At 50.6% G+C, this 23,795-nt stretch overlaps 1 protein-coding gene across 3 annotated transcripts in view; it reads left to right on the plus strand.

Moving 5' to 3' along the window:
- Nucleotides 1-22,400, plus strand: part of SMAD7 (SMAD family member 7) — a 34,695-nt gene extending 12,295 nt beyond the window's left edge. For all 3 annotated transcript variants that reach the window (XM_054179025.1, XM_054179026.1, XM_054179027.1), the window contains one exon: nucleotides 21,794-22,400. In XM_054179025.1, the coding sequence (XP_054035000.1) occupies nucleotides 21,794-22,332 (539 nt within the window). In that variant the 3' untranslated portion in view covers nucleotides 22,333-22,400. The remainder of the gene's footprint in view (nucleotides 1-21,793) is intronic.
- Nucleotides 22,401-23,795: the final 1,395 nt, after the last annotated feature.

Consider the following 23,795-nt stretch of genomic DNA (forward strand, 5'->3'; position numbering starts at 1 on the left):
ATAAAAGTTTCTGTAACTAGGGGTCAGAGGATGGATTTTCCTGTGTTTTGGGCAGGCTCATTCTCAGTAGCTGTGTTTGGCTGTGACTCTTTCAAACAAGCAAAGCCCTGCTTGGAGGGCCTGCGGGTGAACAGCTCCTGGTCTGACGACATCTGATTAGTGGGGATTGACCCCCTGTACAACCCATGGAGGACCTCTCCTCTGAGGGTAGGAGTGAACTGATGGTGCTTGATCATAGTGGTGCTGGGTTTCCATGGGATGCACTCCACCCAGCCCTGGACACCTCCCTCATGACCTGTTTGTGAGGTGGCACTGGTGGCTTTTGGCCGATGGAAGGTTGTGGTGCCCGTGGTGGATGAGAAGGTCGTTGTCCTGCAGGGCAGATGGATGCTGCTGGGTATGCTGCCAAAGCAAATCTTTCTAAGAAGGCCAGAGCTGGCCATCACAGAGGGAAAGCAAGACGAGCTGCCTTGTGTCCTTGCCATGGCCATTGCTTTTTTGTTTATAGAGACTATTCATAAAATACCAAGCCAAAGAGTTTACCCAGATGGCAGCCCAGTCCTGTTGTCTTGATCTGACTCTGAAACCATCCCGGGGCCTCCTGGAGCCAGCGGATGTTCAGTGACAGTCCTTGGTGGGTGCTGGACCCAGGCTCTGAAAAGTTTGAGGCTGGGAGACTCGCAAAGCTCTTCTGGAGCAAGCACATCCTCAGTGCTTGCTTTCCAACTCCTCTGCACCAGAAAAGACGGGGCGGGGGGTGGGGGGGGTGGAATAAAAGGCCTTCAGAGGTTGGAGGAGCACCAGCGCTGCTCCCAGCCCCGCCTCTCCCGGCAGTGGGACCTCCTCTGGTTTAAGGAACTGCTTGGCTGAGTGCCATTTCATTCCGAAATTGCGAGCAGGCCGGGAATGTTTCACTATGCCTCTGATCCCCGCTGGTATCTGCTCGGCAGGGAGGACGCACCTTATCCAAATCCGGAGCGGTTCGTCCCCCTCCCAGCGACTCCCCATCCTCCACAGCCGTGTAAACAGGATCCTCTCTGGGTGTTTTTCTCCCCCCGCCCCCCGCCCGCAGCAGAATCCCTCTTGTCTTTTCCCGTTTCCCCACCCCTCACCCCGCTCCCCTCCCCCACTTTCTTCCACCGTGCAGAGTTTATAACCTCCTGTGAAATGCCTTTATTTACAAATTGGCATCCTATTATAATCTGAAATTGAGACATCTTCCTGTGGAACTGGGGTTGTGTATTTGTCCCAGGGATAAACAATTGCTTGGGAATTCTGTTGGGGGGGGGGGGGTGTGCTGGGGTTGGGTTTTTTTTGGGGGGGGTGATGGTTTTTTTGTGTATTTTTTTGTTTGTTTTGCTTTGCTTTTTGGCTTTTTGTTTGGTTTTTTGTTGTTGTTTGTTTGCTTGCTTGGTTGGTTTTGTTTGATTGAGGTTGTTCTTTTGTTTGGTTGGTTTTGTTTGTTTGATTGAGGTTGGGTTTTTTTGGTTGGGTTTTCTGGTTTGGTTTTGTTTGGTTGTTTGTTTTGCAGAGTCACTTATTCTCAGTTTATTTTCGAGCCCGTTGTCCTTTCAATAGGGTTGAGGTGTGTTGGTTGGGTTTGGTTTTTTTTTTTTTCCTGTTAGCATTGACAATCGAAAAGCATTCCACCATTCCAAACCCTTTCCTTCCCAGCCTTTAACGTAGAGAGACACAAGCTCTCCCCCCCGCCCCACTCCCCGGGCTTACCTAAACCCCGCCGTCCCGTCCCGTCCCGGAAAGGACAAGGTTATCAGGGGTTAACGCCAAGATGACAGCACTGGAGCCTCTGGAGCAGAGCAGGCTGCCTGCCAGACTAGGAGCCTCCCGGCTCGCCTCGCACATCATCTGACCGTGGCCGGCAGCAGGGAGGAGGGAGCCGGCGCTTGGCACCAGCCCTGCGACTCTTGGCTTGGCCACCAGCTCCGTCTTCTTCAGCCCCCTGGGGTTGGATTCTTTTTTTTAAGGGGGAACTCACCCTGCAGGGGACCCCCCAACCCCGGGGACACTGCTGGGATAGCTCCCCCCCCCCCCAATTCTCCTCCTGGCTCTTAGCTAATTAAAATCCCCCCCTCTGCCCCCCCAAGCAAATAGGACTCATTTAATAATTAAATACTCCTTTCCTAGAAACTCTTCTGGGATGAGTTTTCAAAACAGACCTAGGGCAGAGGTGCTCCCCCATTAAACTCTGAGTGTTCCAATCCATCCCTGTACAGCTCCATTAAATCCCTAAAACCATTAGAAATGGTTCTGAGGGGCATGGTTTTGTGGTGGGTAGTGCTGGGTTAAGGGTCAGACTTGATCATCTTAGCTCTTTTTGAACTTGAATGGTTGGACTTAAAGGTCTTTCCCAACCTAAGCAGTTGTACTCAGTGATCTTAAAGGTCTTTTCCAACCCAAGTGAATCTGTGATTCTATGAAATTCATTTCTCCCAAGTACCTGTGGATTTTCCCAGCCAAGTGGTGCCTTGAGAGCAGACAACAATAATCCACAGAAGATCCCACCATGGCATAGAATCATACAATTGTCAGGGCTGGAAGGGACCTCAAGGATCACCCAGTTCCAGCCCCCCTGCCATGGGCAGGGACACCTCACACTGCAGCAGGTTGCTCACAGCCACCTCTAGCCTGGGCTTCAAAACCTCCAGGGATGAGGCTTCCACCACCTCCCTGGGCAACCTGTGCCAGTCTCTCACCACCCTCATGAAGAATAATTTCTTCCTAATATCCAATCTCAATCTACCCACTTCTAGTTTTGCTCCATCCCCCCCCAGTCCTGTCACTCCCTGACATGCTACAAATCCCTCCCCAGCTTTTATTGTAGGCTCCTTTAAGATACTGGAAGGCCACAGTAAGGTCTCCTCGGAGTTTTCTTCTTTCCAGACTGAACAGAGTTTCTGAGGGAGGAATGAGGACCCAAAAGGGTGAATTTTGGAAGTGAGGTGTCAATTCCAAACGGTGCCCTGCTCAAAAAAAGACGTCCCGATGAGTGCCGGCAACCTGATCACTGGGGACATTTAAGACTCGACGGGACAAAAACACTCGTAGAGGAGCAGCCCCTGAGCTGGCTGGGGGGGAGAAGGGGGGGGGGATGTGGGCTGCATCGTTTCCATCCCCGCCGTCTGCTGCCAGTGGGTATCGCTTACACTAGAGGAACCAGGAACATTAACCACATGCATTTCCCCGCCGCCGGCATGGGAGGGGGGCGGGGGGATGCCGATGCCTCACCGCGGCGGCCAGGACGGTCAGCCTCGACGCTGGCTTACAGCGGGGTGCACCCCCCCGGCCCCCTCCCCCGCGGTTTGAGAGTGCACACAGGGAATCATCACGGAATCAACCAGGCTGGAAAAGACCTTCGAGATCATCATGCCCAACCTATCCCCCAACATCATCTAATCAACTAAACCATGGCACTAAGTGCCTCATCCAGTCTTGTTTTAAACACCTCCAGCGATGGTGACTCCACCACCTCCCTGGGCAGCACATTCCAATGGCCAGTCTCTCTTTCTGTGGAGAATTTCTTCCTCACATCCAGCCCAAAACTCCCCTGGTGCAGCTTGAGACTGTGTCCTCTTGTTCTGGTGCTGGGGGCCTGGGAAAAGAGACCAACCCCCACCTGGCTACAACCTCCCTTCAGGTAGTTGTAGAGAGCAAGAAGGTCTCCCCTGAGCCTCCCCTTCTCCAGGCTAAGCAACCCCAGCTCCCTCAGCCTCTCCTCACAGGGCTGTGCTCCAGCCCCCTCCCCACCCTTGTTCCTTCTCTGGGCACCTTCAAGCAACTCAACATCTTTCTTGAATTGAGGGGCCCAGAACTGATCACAGTAGAACTGGAAGAACGGGGTGGACGGGGACCCCTTCTCTAGGGTGTCCTAGGAAGGGTAGCAGGCCAGGCGGCGTGGGTGGGTGCCAGCCCCACCGCCGTCCTCGGCCGGCTTGAATGACCCACGCCGCAGCCTGGCCGCCTGCCTACTGTCACAAAGGAGCTTCCTTTCCAGTTTATTTTCAGCGGCTGAGATATTATTAACCGCCGAGGCACGGCCTCTGCTCTCACCCACCCTCGCTTTTTGCCTAAATCGCTTTGTTTTCACCCCCATCCCCGCCTCCTTCGTCGCCGTGGCGAGGTCGACGGCTTGGCTGCGGGGCTGCCGGGGTACCGGCCACGGTCCTGGCTGCTCTTGAGGAACAGCAGGGGGGAGGGCACGGAGGAGCTAAGGGGCCTGATCCTGCCTGGGGCTTGGGCTCGGCAGAGGAGAGGGAGGGAGGGAGCTCAGCGTCACACTGGATTAGCCCCCTTGGGATGGGTTTTATTTTTATTAACAAACAAACAAACAAGCAACTTCTCCTTTTAAAGTAAAATAGCATCTTGGGTGTTGCTGGCTGCCTCCTTGTCTGCAGGTGGTTTTTGTGTCTTGCTTTGTTTTCTTTTCAAATTTTGGTTTTGTTTTGTGTTGTTTAAAACTACATCTTTCTTTTCACTTCTTTTTTTCTTGCCTTTTTTTCCCCCTCCTCCTTCCCCTCTCCCTCTCTTCTCTCCTTTCCCTCCCCTTTTTTCCCCTCTTCCCCCATTCCCTCTTTCCCTCATTTCCCTCCTTTCCCTCCTTTCCTCCCCTTTCCTCCCCTTCCCCCCCTTTCCTCCCCTCCCCGCCCTTTTCCTCCCCTTTTCCTTTCTTTCTGCTCCCCTTTTCTCCCCTTCCCCTTTCCTCCCCTTTCTTCCCTTTTCCTCCCCTTTTCCTCCCCTTTCCTCCCCTTTCCCCCCCTTTCCCCGCTTCCTCCTCTTTCCTCCCTTACCCCCTTTCCCCCCCCTTTTCCCCCCTTGCTCCCCTTGTTTCTCTCTCATTTCCCCCTTTCCCCCCTTCCCTCCCCTTTCCCTCCTTCTTTCCCCCCTTCCCCCCCTCCTTTTCTCCCCGTTTGTTTTTTCCTCCCTTTTTTTTTTTGCTCCTTTTTCTTTTTGCCTCCTTTTCCTCCCTCTTGTTAACTATTTTTTTACTTAACTTTTACTTCTTTCAATGTAACAAAAAGAGCCTTTCTGGGCAAGCACTGCAGGGATTTTCCATCCCCATCCAGGGGAAGGGTGGGGGCTCACATCCCCTGTGCACAGACCTGCCGTGAGAGTTACCCTTGGGGGAGATCTTTGCCCGTGGGCTCCAATCGTTGGGTCCAAAACAGGGTTTTCTGTGCTGCTGGGGGTGTGATGTCATGTTTGCTCACAGGCAGCCTTTCTCTTGCTTTTTGTTTCTTTTTTTGGGGGCTGGGGTTTTTTGTTTGTTTGGTATTTTCCCCTTGTGTTTTTTTTTTCCCCCCTCCCCTCTTTTGGGTAGCCATTTAAATACGTGATGATAACTTTCACCCTGTTAATTAACAGGAAACATTGGGACAAGACAGGAAATTACATCAGTCTTTTATGAGGAAAGAGCCAAGGAGAGAGAAAAAGACAAAAAAAAATAATTAAAAACACAAGAAAACATAGTTATTAGTGAAAGGAAAGAAAGTGCCAGCAGAGGAGGAGAAAGAAAGAGGGAAAAGCCCCATCCCGTGGATCATGCTTTTCTGAGGGAGGCTGCTCCAGGAGTTGAGTTTCTTTTAATTGTGTCAAAGAGTATTTGACTAGCAAGGTCACCTTTGCTTGAGCACAACTCTTGAGCTTCCCAAGGAATTTTTGCTGCCTTTTTGGTTGGTTTTTTTTTTGTGTTGTTTTTTTTTTTTTTTTCCCTTCATGCCTTTTCTCAGCTTCCTTCCCCAAACTGTGAGGCCTAGGAAGCTCTTGGCCAGGAGACTAATTTTGGTTTGGCTGCTCAACCCTTCAAATTGGTCCCCACCCAGTGTCATTATCTTGGTTTTAACTTGCAAGGGAAAAAAAAAAAAAACAAAAAAAAAAAAGGGAAAAGAAGAAAAAGAAAAAAAAAAACCCACCCTGTAAGAGCTGGCTCAGCCCTTCTCTACCCTTTTCACCTCGCTGCATAAGAAACCTCCCAGCTTCAGCTCCTCTGCTTGGGTTGTGCTGGCAACACCGAAGCACCACGGGCTAGTTGCAGCAGGAGATCCTGGTGGTGTGCACAGTGTTGGTCCTCCATGTGCAGTGGTGGGTTCTCAGCCCTGTAGTTCTTCCTCATCCTCCCTCAGCGATGGACAAGATGCTTGGTGAGGTGGTTGCAGGTTCCCAGTGATGCTTCTCCATGTGCAGTGGTGGGTTCTCAGCCCTGTAGTTCTTCCTCATCGTCCCTCAGGGATGGATAAGATGCTTGGTGAGGTGGTTGCAGGAGGTTCCCAGTGATGCTCCTCCATGTGCAGTGGTGGGTACCCAGCTCTGTGGTCTTCCTCATCCTCCCTCAGGGATGGACAAGATGCTTGGTGAGGTGGTTGCAGGTTCCCAGTGATGCTTCTCCATGTACTGTGTAGCCAGTATCTGGCTCTGTGATCCTGACTCATCCTCCCTGGGGGATGATGTGAAGTGTGAGTGGTTGCAGGAGGTCCTAGTGATGCTCTTGGTGGTGCTTCTCCATTTGTGATGGCATCTACCCAGCTCTGTAGTCCTTCCTCATTCCCCTTTAGGATGAACAAGATGGCCAGTGGGGTGATTACAGGAGGTTGCAGTGGTGCTCCTCTGTTTGTAGTGCTGGCTACCCAGCATTGTGATCCTTCCTCATCCTCCACGAGGGATGAAGAAGATGCTTGGTGAGGGTCATTACCGGAGGTCTTGGGGATGCTTTTGGGGATGCTTCTTGATCTGTGGTGGTGGGTACCTGACTCTGTGTCCTTCCTCACCCTTATCCATGTAGATTGAATATATTTAATATACTCATTTATACAGTGAATGTTACATACCTGATGACATGAAATGCATGTATAGGTTGAATAGCTTTTGTTGGAAGAGCAACCAAAAATGGCACCAGTAGGAGCTGGCTTTTACACTGGAGAAACTTGGGTCCTGGTGTAAAGATGGTGAAGGTTCAGACATCCTTTGCCCTTAAAACTGGTGGTGTTGTCTCTGGATCTGGTGATTTTTGGTGATGGGTTGAATAGATGCTAAAAATGGCTGGGCATCACCACCAAGGAGGAGCTCCTTTCCACAGCAGATGATGCAGAATAACTCCAGAGGGGTTGTGTGTCTGCAGGGTGAAATTTTCAGCAGCAAAAGCAGGAAAAAATGGTCAAGAAATTAAAGGGTGAGGTGCAGTGCAGCTCACCCACGCAGGACAGGTGTGGGTGACCCTTGTGGCTGGGCTCCAGCAGCACCTTCCTGGGCAGAGCGGATGGAGTAAATAACTCCATAAAACCATCCTCCGAGCAGGAGTCAAGTAACAGGAGTTTTATTTGGAAAAGGAGCTGGGAGCCTGAAGTTACATCACTGTGTTTGAACTGATGGATTCATTTTCTTTGGAAGCCAGGCTGAGACTTTTAGCTCATTAGGAGGAACAAACCCATAAATCTTCATACATGGAGGCCCATAGTTTTCCTGTTCTGTGTCACAGCCCAGCATGGAAAACGTATCCCAAGTGTCAGGAGCATGAAGCACCTGACATGTGGCATCAGGGGTCTTTTCTGGGGAAGCCAGCAGGCTGCTGGGTCTTGGTGATACCCAAATCCCCTGGATTTTCCTCCATGTGGATGCTCCTGAGTCTTGGTACCCAAATCCCCTGGATTTTCCTCCATGTGGATGCTCCTGGGTCTTGGTGATACCCAAATGCCCTGGACTTTGCCTCCATGTGAGGATGCTCCTGGGTCTTGGTGATGCCCAAATGCCCTGGACTTTGCCTCCATGTGAGGATGCTCCTGGGTCTTGGTAATACTCAAAGCCCCTGGGCTTTTCCCCTGTGAGAGCATGCTGGTGAGTCTCGATGGTGCTCAGATTCCCTGGGTATTGCCTTCCGTGGGAGCAGGCTACTGGGTCTTGGTGATGTCCAAATACCCTGGGCCTTGCCCTTTGCAAGAGGATGATGCCAGGTTTTGATGTCAACCAAATACACTCTTGATTTGGAGAGGGTGTTGCAGAGTCTTAATGGCACCCAAATGCCCTGGGCTTTGTCCCTGTGGGAAGATGCTGATGGGTGTTGGTGATGCGGCTGGGTATTGGTGATGCTGCTGGATCTTGGTGATGTCCAGCTTCCCTGGGCTTTTCCTCTGTGGAAGGAGGCTGCTGGGTCGTGGTGATGTCCAGCTTCCCTGGGCTTTTCCTCTGTGGAAGGAGGCTGCTGGGTCGTGGTGATGTCCAGCTTCCCTGGGCTTTTCCTCTGTGGCAGGAAGCTGTTTTGGTCTTGGTGATGTCCAACTTCCCTGGGCTTTTCCTCTGTGGAAGGGAGCTGTTTTGGTGTTGGTGATGTCCAACTTCCCTGGGCTTTTCCTCTGTGGAAGGAAGCTGTTTTGGTGTTGGTGATGTCCAACTTCCCTGGGCTTTTCCTCTGTGGAAGGAAGCTGTTTTGGTGTTGGTGATGTCCAACTTCCCTGGGCTTTTCCTCTGTGGAAGGAAGCTGTTTTGGTGTTGGTGATGTCCAACTTCCCTGGGCTTTTCCTCTGTGGAAGGAAGCTGTTTTGGTGTTGGTGATGTCCAACTTCCCTGGGCTTTTCCTCTGTGGAAGGAGGCTGCTGAGTCTTGGTGATGCTGCTGTTTCTTGGTGATGCCCACATCCTGGGCTTTACCCCACAGAAAGATGTTGCTGGGTCTCTGGGATGCCCAACTCCCCTGGGCTTTGTCGCCTCAGAAGGATGCTGTTGCATCTCAGCAGTGACCCTGCCGGGGACACAGCTTTGCTGCCACCACCAAGAGCAGGATGGGATGAGCACAGGGAGATTTTTTTTTTGGCTGAGCTGTGGGGTGTTTGGGGTTTTTTGGTTGTTGTTGTTGTTGTTGCTGTTGTTTAATCTGAGCGCTGCCAGCCTGCCCCGTTTTATAGCCCGGGGCAAACTTCTGCCGGCCTCCCGTCTGCGAAAGTGGGGTGCCAGCTCCAGCGGAGCGCCGGGAGGGTTAATTACTTAATGAACGTAACATTCTCTATAATTGCTGAGCGTTTATTAATCCAGAGCAAAGTGGAGAGGCGGGAGGGGGGGAGGGAAGCGGGGGGGGGGGGGGGGGGGACAGGGAGGAGGGGTTGTGTACGTGGCCAGGCTTGTGTGAACTCCCATCCAAACACCCATCCCCGGCCTGTCCATCCCTGGCGCTTCATTTCCCCCCTCCACACTCCCTGGGTAGAGAGGGGCTGGTGCCGTCCGTGGGTCGGTCGGTCCGTCGGCGGCGTCGGTCCGCCCCTGGGCGGTGACCCTGCCCCTCCAGCCAGCGCGCTTCACCGCCTGCTCTTAGGAATAGGCGTGATTAGATTATGAAGGCAGACAGAAGTAATGATTAACTTTTTCAGTCTGCATGCTGTCTCCAGTCTGGCGCTGCGTGTTTTTCCCCCCACCCCCACCCCCCCTTAAGTAGGGCCCTGGCCCCGCGTCGACAGGGTATTAGGTTGTAAAGAAAGCCAGGAGGAATGAAGGGAGGGAGGGAGGAAGGGAGGGAAGGGGAGGGGGAAAGGAGGGGAGGGGAGGTAGGGTGGGGGGGGGAGAGAGATTGAGGGAGAGAGAGAGAGGCTTTTCCATCAGATCCGGGACTGGAATTTATTGGCAGGAATGCAGTAAATGCTCCAAATGCCAGCCCAGCTAAACAGTTTTCATAATTGTTACAGAGCACAGCACCACGAGTGTGAAAAGGACTTTTGTTCCAGCCTGCTGCTTTCCAGGGGTTTGCACCCCAGAGAGGGATGCAGCTCTGGGAAAGGGAGCTGGAGGAGGTGATCTCTCTCCTTTTTTGTTTTTGCCTTCTAAGAGGAGGTGAAACACACCCCCACCCCTCCCCAGCCACCACATATTTACATCTATTTTGAGTCTTTGGGGAGAATTTGAGGTCAGTGTGCTGCAAGGAGAGTGTGTGGGGCTTTTGGTTGGTTTTTTTTTTGTCCTGAGAGCGGTGGTGATGCTGTTGTGTGCTCCTGGAATGCAGTTTGGGGGAGGCAGGGGGGCAGGAGAGAAGGGAAAACCCAAAACACCAACAGTCCTAACACACATCTGTGTATTAGGTATCCATTTGGAAATCTTAGGCTGCTCTGCTGCAGGTTTTATGGAGGTCTTTACAAGGTCTTTCACGTAGCTACACGTGGTCAGTGGAGAGCTGTGGCTTTGCCTTGGTGGGGGATGTAGCCCTGCCCTCCCTGGGGCATCGTTGGGTACTGGCCCACCTCCCTCCCCCTCCCTTCCAGCACTTCCAAAAGGTCTCCATCCTCTAAAACCAAGAGGTGGCTGCATTGATTGAGGCTGTGACCCCAGGGCTGGCATGGCCTCTGATGGCTTCCACATCCAGGCTGGTGTTGCCCAGGGAGGTGATGGAAGCCTCATGCCTGGAGGTTTTTAGGCCAGGCTGGATGTGGCTGTGAGCAACCTGCTGTAGTGTGAGGTGTCCCTGCCCATGGCAGGGGGGTTGGAACTGTGTGATCCTTGAGGTCCCTTCCAGCCCTGACAATTCAGTGGTTCTTACCCCCACGCTGGAAGGGTGATGTTTCACAGGAGCCTCCAGCACAGCCCAAGCCAGGAGAGAGATTTTGGCAAGCTCATCCTCCGGTCTGATTTGCATTGTTGTAAATCAGGAGCTTTTGTGTGCCAGTTTCTCCTTCTTAGAAGGTTTCTGGTTGATACCTGGGCTGGGTATGGGTGGAGAAGGGGTGTGTCTTGTGAGCTGGGGAGGACAGGCTTGCTCACCTGCAGGAGCTGGGGCTATATCAGTCCTGAGTTGCTTGGTCTCGTGGCAGCATCTCATGAAGGATGGCTTAGGCTTCCTGGCTTTTCCAGAGGATCCTCTGTGCCTGATGGCCATAACAATGCTATTATTCCACGTTACTCTCAAGGCTGGCAAGGAGGTTAGAGGGTGCATGGGGCTGTGAAACATCTTGCAATGTTTTCCTGAGCCAACAAGTCGTCCCCACCAGCAGAGAAGAAGAACAACACCAGGAAGGAAAAAAAGAGGCAGGATTTTGGGGAGTTTTCCATGCAGACCTGCACAGCCATGGGTCTTTAAAAGTAGCCCCCCAAAAAAGCCATGGATGTGGGCAGCACCCCTCTGGAAGGATCAGCCTGCTTGAAACAACATCCCTTTGTCCCACCCCACCACCAGCTTGGAGCTTGGGGAAGGGATTCCCGTCCTACTGCTTTTTTTTTTTCCCCCCCTCTGAAACGAGGGAAAAGTTTTCCCACACCTTTGAGGCAGGCAGAGAGGAGAGGTAGATAAAGAAGGCTCTTTAAATTAAAACTTCAAAAAATAATTAGACTGACTGTATACTAAACAACAGCAAAGAGGCCCATTTACTGTAAATATTATGAATGGATTTGGCTGGCTTCTTCATCCCCACCCTTCCTCTAAGGCTTTTCTCTGAGCTGAGTCGAAATTCGGCCTTCAGACAGCACAGTACTCTATAATTTGCATGGCTGATGAGGACTGAAGCCTGGTACAGAGGAAACTGGAGTCAGCTGGCTCCTCTCTAACCACTGGAGACAGCCAGACAGGCATTTTTGGTGTGTGCCTGCGTCACTTTACCACCTCCCCCCCGCTCCTGGTAGCTGCAGCCTTGCTTGGCTTTTAAAGAGGAATGGGCACAAAGAAAAGGTTCTTCTCTTCTCGAGTCATTTTAAGCCATGGTAATTGATTAATCACCATAATTAGACAGTAGCAGTGACTAATAGGATGTTTATGAATCGAATTTCTGGTTTGGTGGACTCCATGAACTCAGCAGTTTCACTTTGGTTCTTTCTTAGCCGTCCTTTGATGCCCAGCAGGGAGCTGGGCTTCCTTCACATCTACGTATTGATCACCCTGTATGATCTCTCCTGGGCCAAGCCTGGGTGTTCACCATCCTGCTGCTTGCTCTTGAGGCTTTGTAGGCCTGCAGCAACACACTTGCTAGGACCCTTTCTCAGCTGTTTCTCTTGCTTTTGTGTCCCATCTATGAATTAACCCTCAGAGGTCAGGCCTGAGTTCCAGGCTGGGAGAAGGTTGACTCCACCAAAGCTGGAGTGGGAACGTCAGGGGATGTCCCCAGGGATCAGTCATCTCTACCACTCTCTAGCTTGACCTCGTTTTGGTGCTGATTTCACAAGAGGGTTTCCCAGCCATGGTGAAGTAAGTTCTCCTGTGGGCCACCAGGGAACTGAGCAGAACACTCCCAAGCCTGTAGGCTGCCTCTAACACGGAGCCTGAACCGAAGCCCTCTTCACAAACACTGGAAATCCCAGACTCCTCTTGATGGCTTCTGACTTTTTCTTTTTTCTTTTCTTTTTAATCTTCTGTGCCACCATCAGAAAGGTTTAAATCTTGGGGCACCACCTCAGCTTCTGGGCAACCACCCCCTCAGCCAATTGAGATCTCGGAGGAGGGGGGAAAACTCAGGTGGAGTTTCACACCGAGGTTGGCTGGTTTTTGCTTATGGGGGGGGGCTAAGGAGCCATTTAAGTGATTGGGTGGGCAACTTGCTAATAAACTCAAGAAATAATCTTAAGGCTCTTTAGCCTGCCTGCCTGGTGTATGTGCTGAGTAATAAGAGCTGCCTAATTAGACATAGACACAAATTTATGGTCTAGCCTGTCAATCCGCGGATTAAGGACTCCATAAGTACCTACTGACACGATGGGCTGTAATGGCTCCTAAAGAGATGTTATGGTCTATCATGTCAATAATCCACAGATTAAGGGCTCCCTAAGTAGGTGTTGACGTGACCAGGCCTGTCCTAGCTCTTTGGGGGCTCTTGGGTTGGCGCCAAGAGCCCCAAGATGGTCGGCTCTTGGGACTCCACAGGCCGTCTTTTGAGGGGTGGCATCCCCTGCAGTAGGGAAAGGTTTATTTTCTCTGCAAACAACAGAAGCTTGACACATGACCATCCTCTAAATTAGCTTTTCAGCCATTAAAAGCTGGGGGAGAGGGGGGGTGGGTGGTGCTGGTGGTGGTGAGGAAGCTTGAAGCTGCCTAGCCCTTGTGTGCAGGCAGATATAAAAGGGTCGGGGCAAACATTGCCGTGGGTGGTGTCTCCAGGCTGCCCACAGAACTCTGTTAAAGGCACAAAGATCCTTTTCTGCTGCAGGATGGATCCTTTAATTTGGAACTTTATATTATTTTTTTAAATTGGTTTTTTTTTTGTTTTTTTTTTTTTAAATTTGCTTTGGGGTTTTTGGCTTTGAAGAACTTTTCCTGGCTGTTTTTTGTTTTGTTTTATTTGTTCCCCCAGCCCGAGTAGCCTGTCAGTCACCAGAGAGACCTGAAAGCAATTAAAATCTCCCCTTTTTTTCTGTGCCCATTTTTCTGTGCCTTGGTGAGCTGCGTGGCTGCACTCCCATGTTCTCCTCACCTGGGTCCCTTCTCAGGGAAGACTTCAGGGATGCAAAAAAGGGAAGGGGGAGTGGGAAAAAAATCTCAAGTGGAGAGCCCTGTGGACCCTCCAGAAGTGCAGAAAGCCAGGAGAACTGGCAGGGTGTGTGTCTGCACCTCTGCCATCCCAAAGAGCAGGAGAAGAAGATGGGGGCCTGGCTCTGCCCCGGGTTCACAGATGCCGCTTAAGGTCAGCCAAGGGAGATTAGCGGGCGCGAGACACGCTGAGCTTGGTCTCAGCCCTGGCCCCAGCCAGACGGCACGTTGTGCTGACACCAGGCCAGCCAGTTGTGTGTGTGTGGTTTTTTTTCTTCCCCAAGCACAGATGCCCTCCGCCTGTGCTGACGTGTAAAGGAGGAAGGACCCAGGGACAGGTCCATCTGCCCGCCCGCCGTGTCCGCGTCCCTCCTGTTCCAGCAGAAAGCTGCCTCCTGGGAAGCCAGGCAGGGGGATCTCACCCACCACTGCAGGTCTCTTTGCTGCCCCAAGAGCTCACTGCTGGGTTCTTCTAGGAGAGGTCACTAAGACCTAAGTTCTTCTTGGTGGGACGTGGGCGTGAATTTATCTGTTGCCTTGATCTGTTTGTGTTGTGTTACTGGGGGGGGAGTGTGTGCAGTGTCATCCCTGCAGGTGGCCCAGGCGAAGGTGGCCACCAAACCTGAGCAACCTGGTGTGGTGGAAGATCTCTCCATGCTCACTGCAGGGGAGGTTTGGAACAGATGAGCTTAGAGGATAGTCCCTTCCCACTCAAACCATTCTGTGAGGCTGTGGAAATGAGGAGACTTTTTGTTAGCAGATCAGGGTAGATAACGGCGCAGCAGAGGTGGTGTTCGGTGGGAAATCCAACCCTAGGGATCACAGAGGAATGAGGGGAGAGGAAGCAGGGGTTGTGATAGGGAGAATTTTAGGAAGAGCACGAGAAGGTGCTTTGGGTCAAAGCTGCTCTGAAGGAAAACCCCCAACATGTATGTATATATAATGCATATGGAAAATACAAGTGCAGAGTGTGAGCCACTTCCACGGTTGGGTAATTTCATTTGAGTCTAATCCTGATAGCACTGAGGAAAGATCCCATTACAGGCATTTAAGAACCTCATCAGGAACACAGTTGTATTCCCATTTTCAGTTATTATCACGGATATCAGTGACAATTTAGATAGCTCTTGACTTGCCCAAGATGGGAGTAATCCCAGCGGGTGAGACACAGCTCCGTGTGTGCCAAACTTGCTGTTTTCTTTAGAGGCTGGCTGATTAAGGGAAACCTTTGGCTATGTCAAAACAAAGCAAAGCAAAACAAAAGATCTGCAGCCCACCTCCCCTCTACAGTCATGAACTTGGCAACGGGACAAGGCTGAGATCCAAAAGCTGGCCAGGGGCTGTGTTGATTTTTAGCTTGATGATGATGATGATGATTTAAAATTCAGCTTTGCTGAAACATTTTGGTTCTTCCTTGAATTAAAAAAAAAAAAAAAAAGGGAAAGGAGAAATAAAAAAAGGAACTTTTTTCTTCCCAATCTCTTCATAAAACTTCCCAGTGCTTAGGCAGCAAAAGTAGAGCTGACATGGTTTCATCCTCTTGGAAGTGTTCATGGGTGAAGGAGAAAAAAGCCACATCAGAAGTTTCCTGCACCCCTTCCAGGTGATCTGAAACCTGAGTCCTCTTTGGGAGAGCCAAGCTTGGAGCTATGGCTGATAGATGTTGGTTGTTCCCATGGTGTGAGTCTCCCATGCCCACCTTCATCTGGACCCTCCTTGGTTTCAGCAGCTCTTAACAGAATCACAATATCACCAAGGTTGGAAGAGACCTCAAAGATCATCGAGTCCAACCTGTCGCCACCGACCTCATGACTAGACCATGGCACCAAGTGCCTCATCCAGTCCCCTCTTGAACACCTCCAGGGATGGGGACTCCACCACCTCCCTGGGCAGCACATTCCAATGGCCAACAACTCTCTCTGTGAAGAACTTTCTCCTCACCTCCAGCCTAAACTTCCCCTGGTGCAGCTTGAGACTGTGTCCTCTTGTTCTGGTACTGCTTGCCTGGGAAAAGAGACTAACCCCCACCTGGCTACAACCTCCCTTCAGGTCGCTGTAGCCAGCAAGAAGGTCTTCCCTGAGCCTCCTCTTCTCCAGGCTAAGCAACCCCAGCTCCCTCAGCCCCTCCTCACAGGGCTGTGCTCCAGACCCCTCCCCAGCTTTCTTGCCCTTCTCTGGACACCTTCAAGACTCTCAATGTCCTTCTTAAATTGAGGGGCCCAGAGCTGGACACAGGACTCAAGGTGTGGCCTAATCAGTGCAGTGTACAGGGGCAGAATGACCTCCCTGCTCCTGCTGGCCACACTGTTCCTGATGCAGGCCAGGATGCCATTGGCCCTCTTAGCTGCCTGGGCACACTGCTGGCTCATGTTCAGGTCCCTCTCTGCCTGGCTGCTCTCAGCCACTCTGACCCGAGCTTGTGGCTCTGCATGGGGTTGCTGTGGCCAAAGTGCAGCACCCAGCGCTTAGAATTTTTTGTGGAGGTTATAGCTCTGCTGTCCTGTCCTCCAGGATTTCTGTGTGGGTGCAGCATTTTCTTCAGCATCCCTCCCTGCAGCAGGATGATGTGCACACTCAAAACCCAGAGAAACCTTCACTCTAGCCTTCTATTGAGCAATTTGGGGCAGGATTTGATGTTCCTGAGGGTCAAGGCAGGTAGTGGGAGATGCATGATCTCTAGTGCTGGCTGGGAAGTAGCTGGGGTGATGCTTTTGGGAGGACACACCTTCACTGAGGGATTCATAGAGGGATGCACTGCCAGACATCAGGGCAGCCCTTTAGGAGGGTGTAAAATATAAGGGGGGGTGGGGTGGAAAGAGTTTTTCAGTGGGTGAGTGATGTGGTTGTGCTGGGGCTTCATCATCCTCCACACCAAACAACCAGAAAACTTCAACTTCCACACCAAACACCCCCAAAACTGCAAGGTGCCTGAATTTCTCCCACCTGCCTGCAGCAATGTGCTCTGCCTCAGGTGCTGTCCTCCACAGGCCCAGCTCTAAGTGACTGACAACAGCTAATCTCTCTGCATTCCTGAGGGCAGCCTCACTTTTATTTCCATTTATTTCTGTTCTGTTGTATTTCACAAGAAGCTTGCACAATGGGAAGGGAGGAGGGGTAGAGCCTGATGGGAGCCCCATGGCAGGCTGTAGTGCAAACCATGGGACCAACAGGAGGGATGCTTAGTTAACAAACATAATAGCATGGATGTTTATAGCATGAAACAGGGACATTGTTTGCTGGAATATGGGAACTCTCCCAGTTTGCTGGGAGTTTTCCAGGCATTTAGAAATGGATGCATTTGCTCTCTGAGGAGCTCATAAAAATTGTGCTTTTCACTTCAAACCTGAATCCCAGAGCATTTCTTGACCCTTTCTGGGCTGTTGGCAGGAGCTTTACGTGGCTGCAAGTTTCTCAGGGTGTGGGGGTTTTGTGTTGGGAGTTTCTGGCAGGTAGAGGAGGGTGGTGGGTCCAGGTGAACTTCAGCAGGGCCTTTTGGGGCAAAAACCCAGCTATTTGCTTTGTTTGAATCGTGGTCATTGCTACCAAAAGAAGTCTCTAAGGGAAAAAAAAATAATCTCCCATCTCTATTGCACCCTGGGATAGGACAAGGGGCAGTGGATATGAACTCCAGCACAGGAGGTTCCACCTCAGCATGAGGAGGAAATTCTGCACTGTGAGGGTCCCAGAGCCCTGGAGCAGGCTGCCCAGAGAGGCTGTGGAGTCTCCTTCTCTGGAGACTTTCAAGCCCCATCTGGATGTGTTCCTGTGTGACCTGTGCTGGATTCTCTGGTCCTGCTCTGGCAGGGGGGGTGGACTCAATGATCTCTGAAGATCCCATCCAGCCTCTCACATTCTGTGATTCTGTGATTAACCCTTCCAACCCCTAACATCCAGTGAGCCTCTGATCCCTGTAGGAAGCATCTCAGCAGTGTCATTTTCCCCTCTTCTTCCTGGCTCTGCCACCCAAGTGATGCCACCGGTTCTTCCCAGCCCTTTTCCTGGTGGATGCCAGGATCAGGGAGGCTCCACCAGGGTCCCAACAGCCATGAAAAGCAGCTTTGGGTGGTGGCTGGCAGGGAGGCCTGTTTATCCAAGCTCCAGCCTTAGGTTCTGATGGCTTTTTGACTAGACACCCAGTCAACAGCCGAAGCCCGCGGGCGGAAGAGGCTCTGGCATATTTATGCTGTGTGCTGGCACTGGCTCCTCTGAAACACACCAAAAAAAAACTATCCCAGATTACCTAAGACTTGTCCTTGAGGTCTGGTCACCCCATGTCATTGAGAAACCTAGTGGAATCCCATTCATGAACTTCCAGCCCTCTATAAAGGTCTGTTCATTCATAGCCAAGGCAGCTTGCCTTTTTTTTCCCCCCCCTAATGTGCTGGCAATTAAATAACTCTTTGTAAGAGGCAAGGAGCTGCTTGTTAAGTGGTCTTCACTAATGCAAGCATAAACATCAGGTGAAAAAGCAATCTTTTTTATCCCCCCCCCACCTCCTGAAAGGGATGCTTTTATGGTCAGATAAATAAAACCCTACAGGAACTGCAGCAGGGGTCCGTGGCTGCTGCCCCCCAAAACCCCCTCAGCTGCTGTAAAACAAAACCCAAGGAGCTCTGAGCATCACTGGCAAGGCAGTTGGTGGGGAGGGTGTGGCAGATGGGGGGGGGGGGGGGGGGGCAAATAGGTGGTCAGAGATAGGGGTGGATTCCAGGAGCATCATCCTCCTGGATCTAGGAGCATCTCCCCTACCCCACATTCAGGGGCTTTGTCCCACTGGATGCAGGAGCAGCATCCTCCTGTTCCAAGAGCATCATATTCCCTCCCACCAGATTCAGGAGCATTGCTCCCTGGATTCAGGAGCATTTCCCACCACCCCCCTGCCTTGGATCCAGGAGCATCATGCCTGTAGATCTAGGGGTACCCTTGCCCTGGACCCAGGAACATCTGCCTTCCTGGACCTAGGAGCACTTCCCCTGCCTAGACCCAGGCGCATCCCCACTCGTGTACCTAGGAGCATCATCCCCCTGGATCTAGAAGCATCTGCCCACCCCAGCCCAGATCCAAGAGCATTCTCCCTGACTGGGTCCAGGATCATCATCCCCCTAGACCCAGAAGCAACTCCCACCCTGGATCCAGGAGCTTCGTGCACCCCAGCCATGCCTCCCTGGGATTCAGGAGCATGCAGCCCCCAGATCCAGAAGAATCATCCTACAGCATCACCCCCCAAGACTCTTCTGGCTCTTGGACACACCCTCCACACCACCCCCTGCCTCACATTCATTTATCTCTTGGTGGGGGGGTGTTTCTTGCCCCACTGTGGGAGCACCTTTGGGTGGGGGGCACCCCATTTAGGTTAGGGAGGAGGTGTAACCCAAGCTGCCCACCCCATCCCATCCTGCCCTCAGTCCCTCACATGGTGCCAGTTTTCAGCAGGATATTAAATTATCCTTAACAAAAGACTTGGGAGGCACCAAAAAGGGGGAGGTGGAAGGACAAACCTCAGTGGTTGGTGTTCCAGGGAACACCCCCTCCACTGCCAGAACCCCCCACCCCCACCCCGTCCACACTTTCACCCAGGAGTGAGGGTCCCTTTTTGGGGGGCTTAAGCAGTCAGGCCCAATTTTAGTAGCTGCCTTGAGCAACTGGAGAAATATTTTCCTTGCTGGCAGAGAAATGAGGAAATTAAAAGTGTGTGGCTTGGGCTTTTTTATTTATTTTTTCTTAAAAGCACAGTGCAGGGCTTGAAGCACAACTGGAAGAGGGGAGAAACACACCCTCCCCCCTGCCCCTGCACTGGGGATAGAAGTTGATTAATAGCAGAAAAACAGAGAAGGTAAAAAAAAGGAGGGGGGGGGGGGGGAAGGGGGGAGGGGAGGGAGAGGAGAGGGGGCAGGCAATGTGCTGATGGCATGGCTCCTGCTAGGAAGGTTTTGGGGGGGTGCTGCTGAGGTGATGCAGGGAGGGATTTTGTGCCACTAGTACAGATTAAAGGCTGACCTGCTGGAAAGCAGCTCAGTGATAAAAGGACCTTGGAGTGCTGTGCACAGTAGGTTATCCATGGGACAGAAATGTGCCCTTGGGGCCAGGCTCTTAACCAGTTGTGCCTTGTGATGGGACCTGGGGCAAGAGGGCCAGGAAGTTCCACCTCAACATGAGGAGAAACCTGATCTAGTGGAAAGTGTCCCTGCCCATGGCAAGGGGGGTGGTGGAAATAGATGATCCTTGAGGTCCCTTCCAACCCTGACAACACTTATCATTCTTCTCAGGGAGGGTGATGGAGCCCTGGAGCAGGCTGCCCAGAGAGGTTGTGCAGTCTCCTTCTCTGGAGACTTTCAAAACCCACCTGGATGCATTCCTGTGTGGCCTACCCTAGGTGACCCTGCTTTGGCAGGGGGGCTGGACTCAATGATCTCCAGAGGTCCCTTCCAGCCCCCTACCATTATATGATGCTGTGATTTGGGGGGTGCTGTGGTCCCCCACCAACCCTGGTCCTGTAGCTGCTCCATGGTGCAGGGGATTATTTTGGTAGCACTTCAGCTAATTCACATTCCCACCTTGGATTTTTTTTTTTAACCTTCTTTTTTGTTTCTTTGGGGTTTGGTTTTGTGTTTAAATTCAATTACAAAGAATTGTTGCCAGGTCTTAACATGCCCACTGTGGCTGGAAGGAATTAACCTGCTGCTAGGGATTCCCCATCAGGAAAAGGCTCGTTTTCACATTGCTCAGCTGCCCCCCACCCCTTGCTCTTTTCTCCTCCAAGATCATCTTGCATGGGGTAGCTACCTGCAAGGCAGTCAAAAGAAGGGCTATGGGATTGAGTTCCTGGGTGATATGGGCTGGTTTTAGGCCACTTCTTAACAAGCATGCAATTTCTGGTCCCTGCCCTGCTGCTGGCTGGTGGCTTTTTCCACAGGTCAGGGCTTCATCCAGCATCTCCATCCTCTCCATCACCCAGGCTCTGCCTATAGGAAGGGAAAAACCCTATGAACTAGAGCAGCAGGGGAGTCCTTCTTCCCTCCTAGTCCCCATGGGATGACCTTCATTGTGGTTTTCTTAGTAGTATCTAACATTATTCTTTTTGTATATGTGCACCATAGATAGCTATTTGTGGAACTGGATCTACAAATAAGGGGTTTGGAGTGTAGGTCTTGCTTGGAGGCATCTCTGCTGTGGGCATGGAAGGTGGCACTTGGTGCCATGGTTTAGTCATGAGGTCTGTGGTGACAGGTTGGACTCGATGATCTTTGAGGTCTCTTCCAACCTTGGTGATTCTGTGATTTCTAGTCATGGTTAAGGTGAGGGATGGCTGTGCCCTGGGCCTGCTGGGGGTTTCCAAGCCACTTCTGAAGGTGGATGTGGTGCTTCAGGAGCTGTGTCCCCAAGCAGAGCTAGGCGCTGAAGCAACATGGGAATATCCCAAAACTGAGCCAGTTTAAATGTTCTTAACAGTGGCCTTAACAGATGGGTTTCGGAGGCTGTGGGTACGCCAGCAACAAGTGCCGGGACTAGAGGAAGCAGCCTCAAGTTGTGCCAGGGGAGACTGAGGTTGGACATAAGAAGAAACTTCTTTACTGAAGGGATTCTCGAATGCTGGAACTGGCTCTCCAGGGAGGTGACTGAATCCCCATCCCTGGAGGTGTTTAAAAGACACAGAGATGTGGTGCTGAGGGGACATGGTTTAGCACCAGCCGTGGTGGACTCAGAGAATGGTTGGACAGGGTTATCTTAAAGGTCTTTTCCAACATAGGCAATGGTCTCTTGGCTCTCGTGGCCACAAGGGCAACTTGCTGTCCCATGCAGAACTTGCTGCCCACCAGGGCAGAGTAGAGGGGAAGAAGAGCCTGACTTTTGGGTTGTATTAGAATAGAGTAGAATAGAATAGAGTAGAGTAGAGTAGAATAGAATGGAATGGAATGGAATAGAATAGAATAGAATAGAATAGAATAGAATAGAATAGAATAGAATAGAATATAATAGAATAGAATAGAATAGAATAGAATAGAATAGAATAGACCAGGTTGGAAAATACCTCCGAGATCATCAAGTCCAACCTATCACCCAACAGTATCTGATCAACTAAACCATGGCACCAAGTGCCTCATCCAGGCTCTTCCTAAACACCCCCAGTGATGGTGACTCCACCACCTCCCTGGGCAGTATATTCTAGTGGGCAATCACTCTCTTTGTGTAGAACTTCTTCCTAACCTCCAGCCTAAACCTCCCCTGGCACAGCTTGAGACTGTGTCCTCTTGTTCTGGTGCTGGTTGCCTGGGAGAAGAGACTAACCCCCGCCTGGCTACAACCCACACCCTTGCTTAACCTCTCCTTTCCTTTCTTCTTTGGTTTGGTGTCCCTCCTGCAGATTCCCAAGTTCTTCAGGAGCCGGGGGATCGGTCACACTGGTGCGTGGTGGCATACTGGGAAGAGAAGACGCGCGTCGGTCGGCTGTACTCTGTCCAAGAGCCCTCCCTGGATATCTTCTATGATCTACCTCAGGGGAATGGTTTCTGCCTCGGACAGCTCAACTCTGACAACAAAAGCCAGCTGGTGCAGAAGGTGCGCAGCAAGATCGGCTACGGCATCCAGCTCACCAAGGAGGCGGACGGCGTCTGGGTGTACAACCGCAGCAGCTACCCCATCTTCATCAAGTCGGCCACACTGGACAACCCCGACTCCAGGACGCTGCTGGTCCACAAGGTGTTCCCAGGCTTCTCCATCAAGGCCTTCGACTACGAGAAGGCCTACAGCTTGCAGAGACCCAACGACCACGAGTTCATGCAGCAGCCGTGGACGGGGTTCACCGTGCAGATCAGCTTCGTGAAAGGCTGGGGCCAGTGCTACACCAGACAGTTCATCAGCAGCTGCCCGTGCTGGTTGGAGGTTATTTTTAATAACCGATGACTCGAGGCGGCGTGGACTCTTGACCTTTATACTACTTTGCTGCTATTATTTCCTTCTGAGTGCTTTGCTTTTTCATGCAGATTTTTTTTTTCTTGGTTTATTTTGAAATTATTATTTTTTTTTTTTCCTTTTAAAATAATTTCATTTTTATTTTATTGTATTTTGCTTTATTTTTATTTATTTTTATTTGACTTTATTGTGTTTTTATTTCTGTTTCATTTTCTTTTTCTTTTATTGCGTTTCACTTTATTTCTGTTTTATTTCATTTTATTTTACCTAATTTTATTTTAATTTTATTTTACTCCTGTCGTATTTTACTTTTTTTTTTTTTAATTTTGTTGTGTTTTATTTTCATTTTGTTGTATTTTATTTTTGTTTGGGTGTATGGTGTTTTATTTAGTTTTATTTGATTTTGTTACTTTATTTGGTTTGGTTTCCTTTTGTCTCTTTAGTTTAATTTTGTTTTCATTTGGGTTATCCCCCTCCTTTCTTTGTTTCAAGAAATAGCTTGTGGAAAGAAGGAAGCTTCTGTCTTGCTTTCCTTCTTTCCTTCTTTCTTCCCTTCTTCCCTTCTTTCCTCCTTTCTTCCTTTCTTTCTTTCTTTCCTTTCTTTCTTTCCTTTCTTTCTTCCTTTCTTCCTTTCTTTCTTTCTTTCTTTTCTTTCTTTCTTTCTTTCTTTCTTTGTTTCTCTTTCTTTCTTTCTCTTTCCTTTCTTTGTCTTTTTTCCTTACCTTCTTTCCTCTTATTTCTTTCCTTCATTTTTTTCTTCTTTCCTTCTTTCTTCTTTCCTTCTTCTTTCTTTCTTTCTCCTTTTCTTCTTTCTTTCTCCTTTTCTTCTTTCTTTCTTTCTCCTTTTCTTCTTTCTTTCTTTCTCCTTTTCTTCTTCCTTTCTTTCTCCTTTTCTTTTTTTTCTTCCCTTCGGGTATTTTGATAAATATTTCTGTTTGGTTGTTTTGGGTTTGCTTTGTTTTGTTTTTTTTTGTTTGGTTGGTTTGGTTTGGTTTTGCTTTGTTTTGCCTTTCTGTTTTTGTTTTTGGTTTTTTTTGTTCTGTTTTGTTTTTGTTTTGTTTATCAAATGTATGAATGACCAACAACACTCAGAAGGGCAAGAGAAGGCTGCAGGGGGGATGGATCGCACGCGATAATTATTTCGTGCCTCTAGAAAGGTTATCCTGTGTGATCACTTGGTGTGGAAGCCGCTTGGCTCCACATCATAAGCTCCTTCTCTTGGATAAAGCAACAAGATACCTGCATTTTTTTATGCACCACCAGCCGTCCTCGGCGACGGTGACACCAAGACCCCTTCCCCAGCGGTGCGGACCCCACCGAAGGACGGTGCACAGCCTTCCGAACTGGGTCTTTCCCCTCACCTCCCCCCCCCCCCGTCCTCCCCTCTTTCTAATGTTTAATTGTTCCTTATTGCTGGGTTCACATCTTGTCTCACTGTGTTCATCCTTCCACTG

This window comes from Dryobates pubescens, chromosome Z (assembly GCF_014839835.1).
Source record: "Dryobates pubescens isolate bDryPub1 chromosome Z, bDryPub1.pri, whole genome shotgun sequence".
Classification (NCBI taxonomy): domain Eukaryota; kingdom Metazoa; phylum Chordata; class Aves; order Piciformes; family Picidae; genus Dryobates; species Dryobates pubescens.